The sequence below is a fragment of the Pimephales promelas genome, chromosome 3 (genome assembly GCF_988280905.1).
Source record: "Pimephales promelas chromosome 3, fPimPro1.hap1.1, whole genome shotgun sequence".
NCBI classification, from domain to species: Eukaryota; Metazoa; Chordata; class Actinopteri; order Cypriniformes; family Leuciscidae; genus Pimephales; species Pimephales promelas.
In genome coordinates, this window is record NC_142771.1 from 741,378 (window position 1) to 747,919 (window position 6,542).

The window sequence follows — 6,542 nt, forward strand, 5'->3', positions numbered from 1 at the left end:
CCCCAGATGTCATTTCCCTCTGCTCAGAGTACACACGGCCCCTCTCTAAAGAGTGGTAAAGTTAGTAATTCTGGCCGTCTGAGACTAATTTTGCCAATCCCTAAAGATTCCTCTGATTCTGACTATAATCTGAAGTCTTTGATCGTTAGTTTGACATGTTCACCCACAGCCGATTCATGACCGTTGCCATCAGATTTGACCTCAGACGAGGATTTGACTCTCAGTCCTGCAGTGACTTCTTGAATTTTCTTCATTTTTCAAGACGAGTCGTGACCAAAATTACCGTTAGAGATTTATGTGAAGCGGCCATGTCAATCCCGCGTGTAATGCAGCTCACGGACACCAAACAGTCATTCGTTGATGATGTAAAACTCCAGACATATAAAACACCAGGGTACTATTACTGTTACTATTACAAACCCGGCTTAATGACAGTTATGAGAAGTTAATGAGATAATTATTGGATTATTAAGTGATGTTTGAGCATTAGTGATGAACACCTGCTGTTAACAAGCAGAATCACTGAAGAACTACAACTGACTTCAGCCACAGCTTTAGATGAAATCAACTGAAGATAAAGAAGACATGACGGCCCTGTTCACACCAAAACTGCAGATTTGTCGATGCCGTCCGTCCAAACGCAAACGCAGCATCTGGTCAATGAAACCGAACCTTTTTCAAAACTCCTGCCAGGGTGAAGATTTTGAGAAATGTCCCATTTGGTCGTGTAGACATTGAAACCGTAGATTCTGGCTTGTGATTGGCCGAACCGGTAATAACCTTTGTTCCAGGCTTCTGATTGGCCAACAGGGCTTTAGGGTTATATCGCCACCTGTTGGTTTGGCATGCTCTTGACAGCGCTTTATAGCGTGTTTTTGCATTTTCATGTGGGCGATTTTCTTTTCTTCTTTTTTTTAAACCCGTGTACGTGTGGACTAGGCCTAAATCTCTTACGATTAGTGATGAGAAGTTTGGATCATTTCACGGTTTCTCTCATTCGATCTCGTTTCTCAAAATGAACGAATTTTGATTCATTTAAGTGGCTTTACATATTATACTTGTAACAACTACATTCCCCGAAAACCTCCACATATGCGATCTTGATCATATTTTTGAATTAACGCTTGTGCATCCTATTGGACATTTTTGTCTTTATCAGTTTTATTTTTTTAATCACTTTTCCTGTGTTAACGCGAACTGCATAAAATTTGGCACAGGTGTGTATTTTTATTGGAATTTTACTATTTCAACTCCATTTCCTATTTAAAAAAAATCTATTTTGCACTTGGTACAAAAAATACTTTATCTCAGCTCCTTATGGACAAAAATGAAACCTATTAAAAGTGGGCCATTTAACTATAAAATGATGCAATCTTTGTTAAGAGGCTTTCATTCTGTTGGCAAGGCTTCAAAATTAAAATGTTTACAATTTTTTACCCGATGGTGCCATTTTTTCAAGTTTGGCCTATAAAGCAAATATTCGCTTTATTCCTGTTTTCTTTATTCCTGTTTTTGCTTTATTCCTGTTATATTATAGAGCCAATTGAGTAAATTACGCAAAGATAATTGTGTGGGTGTGTTAGTATGGATGTCAGACTGTGGTTGGTATGTGTGTTATAAAAAAATAAGTGTGTGTGTGGATTTTTGCTGGCATCCAATGGGGAAAATCTGTTACTGCGCCCTAACAACATCTTACCGAAAGCTAATTTTTTACCTCAAATTTGCAACACAGCTTATTTAGATTTATGGCTTTGATTTTCTTTCCGTTTTAGAGTTCAACTTGTTTCATTAAATATATATTTTATATAAAATAACGTTCAAAAACTATTTTCATAAACTTAAACCTATATAACTTTTTTCTGGATTTATTTATTTTTTACTACAGCAATAATCTGCCAAGTCTGTGCTCCAAAGCTTCAAATTTTAATGACAGTTTTTTTTTTTTGTCAGACATTTTTGTCCTCTATAGACCTGTGTAACTTTTTTTAATTGATCTATAATGATTGGGAAATCATTATAATACTGACTGACTTTATTTCTGTCATCCATTTAAAAACAACAGATGTTGATGATTTATTGAAAATGTTTGGTCACCATTGTGGTGATCAGTGTTTCCTTTAGTCGGGCAGTTTGACTCTTGGCTTTTTATGTGAGTTTGTGGTCTTTGTAACATTGTTTACTGAAACACATCATTTATTGCAAAGAAAGGAACAAAGAGGATCAGGTGATGTAGGTTTTTAGCTTCAGAAAGTAGAATACACTAATCTTATTCCTGACCTGATTATATTTACCAACAATACTTTCTAGCCAAGGATCAGACATTCTGAATAGTGAACACTGAAGATAACTCCAGCATTACGCACTGAAAAGCACTGATGTGAGAAAGACAGTGATGATGTACCTTTAGAAACGTGTGTGTTTATAGTTGAGGGATCCTGAGAGTGTGTGATGTGGACTGGATTCACTGCTGTCGTTGAATCAGCTTGAGCTGTGAAGATCAATGTTAGTTCAGATGATTCATACTGTACAATATGAGCATCATATTTTAACTGTGATCATCACATTACATAAAGAGTGAACAGTTGGACTGTGACTTCACTGCAGTTCATTAGTTTGAAGCAACGCTTTGAGTTCCTCTTCTGTGAGAGTCAAAGAAGCTTTTGTTCCCTCAGTTTGTTCTGGTTCAGTGATACTGATAGACCTCAGTGTTCCTGACATCATGAGGCTCTTCTAACACTGTTTCCTCACCTGAATACTTGACAGTGTATCTGACTGACGTCTGGACTTGATTTCCCCGAGTAAACTGACATCTCCACTCTCTGTTGTCATCTTCATCCAGGAGTGTTGTAGTCAGAGTGATGATACAGTGATCTGGAGATGATGATGATGATGATGATGATATCTGATATCTGGAGTCTGTCTTCAGATCAACACCAGCCTGATTCACCCACAACAGCTCAACTCCAGAACTGACCCAAACATCACAGGAGTATACAGAATATAAATACAACTGACAGGAGAGAGTCACAGAGCGGCCTGGACTGATCTCAGTCTGTGAGGATGAAGATGATGATGATGATGACGGAGACACTGAAACTGAACACAAGACACAAATCACAGACTCTTCAATCATCATCCGAGTTTAAAGGGAGAATCTGCTCTTTTTATATTGAACACATAATCATAAACTTACCATGAAGAACATGCAGAAAAACACCAGCATTATGTACTTGTTGTCTGTAATTCACATATTGTCTGCATCTGTATAATCCATAATCTTCTCCTGTGACGTTCTTGATGTTCAGAGAGCAGTCAGACTCCAGACTCAGTCTCTCATGTCTCTCTGTGTCTTTATTCTTTATTCCTCCAGTAATCAGTTTAACTCTCCATGGATCTCTGAATATGTTCTCGTAGATCCATGATGTTGATTTGCAGTCAGAAAGATCTTTATTACAGGACAGAGAGACATCTACACCAGAACTGATGAACACATTATTCGCTCCACTGGTTCCTGAAACACAGTATATCTCAGTGATCATGATGATATAAACAGAAGTATTAAATGATGATATTTGTCCTCTCGACTGTATCTGAGAGTGTTAAAGCTCTGTTGTAAAGCTGCCCAGTTTCGGCTGAGTTTGGATCGCTCTTTGAGTTGTAAGTTGATGCGAGCGCGGATACATGGAGTTACTGGAGCAGTTTTGCTTCTAGACGGCGAGGATGTGGACCATCAGTGTGCTTTTTCTCCCGTAAGTTTGATAAACATCAAGGGAATTACTCGACAGTTGAAAAGGAAACTTTGGCGTTGTTGTTTTTCTTGCAGTTCTGTGAAGTTTACTTCGGCTCTTCCATCCGGCACACTGTTGTCTATAGGGGTCACAACTCCCTCCTTTTACTTTCCCGTATGTATAATGCTAATCAACGGCTGATGCGCTGGCCTTTATTTCTACATATATAAAAGGGAAGTGATGTCACGTGACGTACGTCGGACACACTTAGTTCTGATTTATTTAGTTTACACACACTAGGTTTAGGGGCATGTGCCGTTCGCTGTCATTGTTCTTTTGATAGATAGAGTAGGGAAGTATAGGGAAGACTTTTCTTTCTACATTTTTCTTCTGTATTCGGAAGGTTTAGTTGAAACGGGTGAGAAAGATCCTTTCTGTTTTATTCTTTTCTTTGTGTTGGCTCTGTCCAGTTTTCCCTTTTTCCTCCCCAGATCGCTTCATTTTTCTTCTTTCTCATCATTGCACATAATACATTTGTTCCCCTGTTCTCCTGCTGTTTCTCAGCGGTCTTATTCACTCTCTCAGTGTTTAATGGTAACAATGATCCTGTCTCCTTCTCTGTCTCCCTCTGCTGGACACACACACACACACACACACACACACGCACGCACACACACACACACACACACACACACACACACACACACACACACACACACACACACACACACATCAGCTGTTTTCTCTTTTCATTCTGCTCATTCCTCTCCACCTGTTCCTCATCTCCTCTCATTATCTTGTCTTCTTCTAAGCCTCTCTTTCTCTGTCTTGTTGTCAGATTGTTGGATGTCACAGTTACTCGTTGGCCAGTGTTTTTACAGTCCTGTCTGTCCTACAGAATAACTTCTACGGCTAAAAAAAGGAAGAAATAAACGAGGCAATGAATAAACTACAACCGCAGTTCGAGGAGTCGGGCTTGTCCGGAAAGCACGACAGAATGGATGAAGCGAACCGAATTCATGTGATCCCTCTTTAATGAGGTATTTAAAGATAAACTGCTTTATAAACCTGAAGTGGTAATTGCACACAGAGTGGGGTCTGTTACAAAACATGGATCGAGACCGATGATCGTCAGGATGCAGAGGCATGCGGTGAAAGAGGCTATTCTACAAATAGAAAAGCAAGAAAAGTCCAACATTTTAAAGGGATGAATGTCAAAATCTTTCCAGATTTAACAGCAGAAGTGTCCAAGAGAAGAGCGCAGTTTAAAGATCTGAGAATGAAATTACATCAGGAATAACACACGGCTTGATTTATCCGGCGACACTGATTATAACATTTAATGGAGACACAAAATACTTCTAAGATCAGAAATCGGGAGACATCTACTACAGTCAAGTGATTGGACCGATGCGGACTATTGCTGCCCATGTTATGGGGCTAAAGATATATGTTCACATGTTTGATATACAAACTGCCTCTGCAAGTGACTGTTTAATTTAGTTTAGTGAACAACAGGGAATGTTAATGAGCAATTAGAAAATGTGGACCTGAATTGGATAAGCGTAATATAGCAGTTAATGCAGAGACGAGATGATGATAACACTGAGTTGAGGAACTTCACTTGTGATTGTCTTGTGATCATCATATCTGTCTTGCAGGATTGCATGCAAAAGTTACTCGTGGCGATTCTGCGCCTGTAGCTTTAAGACCAAAACGTGCCAATGTTTCTTAATGGCATGTTTGATTTCTCCACCAAACTGGGAGAACTCTGTGGAGAAGCAGAGTCTTTGGACTGAATCTCGTTTGGTTTTAACTAGGTTGGGTCAGTCTGGCTTGTTCATAGACAGCAGAGATATCACTCGCAGCATATCCCCTGTTGCGGAAGCGCTCTGTCATTTCTACATCTCCTAGTTAAAACCAAACGTGATTCAGTGCAAAGACTCACTGAGAGATAGGTCGGTTCACACGAACATGAGCCCTCCACCAAAACCTACGTGGTTGCCGGCTCCTCCCTTTGGTTTTTACAGATGTGGGAACTGCACCCGCTGCTCAAACTCAACTGATAAAAAGCAATTTTCCCATCCCCATTCAGGTAAAAAATACAAGATCAATTCTTTCATTAATTGTAACACCACTCACGTGATTTATATGTTGAATTGAAATGTCCAAGTGGATTAGTATACGTAGGTCAGACTAAATGGCCCCTCAAACTATGCATTCCAGAACATAAAGCAGCCATTCGTAACAGAAATATGGACTATGCAATTGCGAGACACTCCTCTTAACACACTAGAACCAAATGGCCTTAATGAGGAACTGGCCCTTTCATGCTTTTTATAATTCAGGTTTCTATAATTCACACACTTTCAATTAAATTAGGTTCACTTTAGTTATATCTATATATTTTCTATATATGAATAAGTGTATGTGTTTATGGGTTTTTTAAGACTTGAATTCTTGTATAAGATTGGATAATTGTTGCACTACACCCACTTAAGCCTGCGGCCAATACCTTGAATTATGACTCTTTAAATTCTGTATATTGTTGCCATTGACTGTTTGACTCTGATGAAGACGCATGTGCATCGAAACGTTGGTCATTTTATACTAATAAATATATTAAAACGTTCTGTGCTCTGGTCCTGCTCCTTGGTCTTAGACCTTGGGTCCTTTAAACTGAGCATGTTCAAATCAACTCTTTCCAGACTAATTCCACTAAATGTGTTTAGAGAAAATACAGATTTCTTTACCTGTGAGAAGTGAAGAGAGAATGATCAGTCCCAGCAGACACAGATCACACTGATCAGACAT

At 39.0% G+C, this 6,542-nt stretch overlaps 1 protein-coding gene across 1 annotated transcript; it reads right to left on the reverse strand.

The window, feature by feature from the left end:
* Positions 1-2,340: 2,340 nt before the first annotated feature.
* On the reverse strand, positions 2,341-6,542 carry LOC120468227 (uncharacterized). The gene is made up of 3 exons (XM_089129230.1): positions 6,482-6,542; positions 3,194-3,511; positions 2,341-3,090 (listed from the first exon to the last, which is right to left on the reverse strand). The coding sequence occupies exons 1-3, from the start codon at positions 6,540-6,542 to the stop codon at positions 2,684-2,686; spliced, it is 786 nt and encodes a 261-aa protein (XP_088985356.1). The 3' UTR covers positions 2,341-2,683.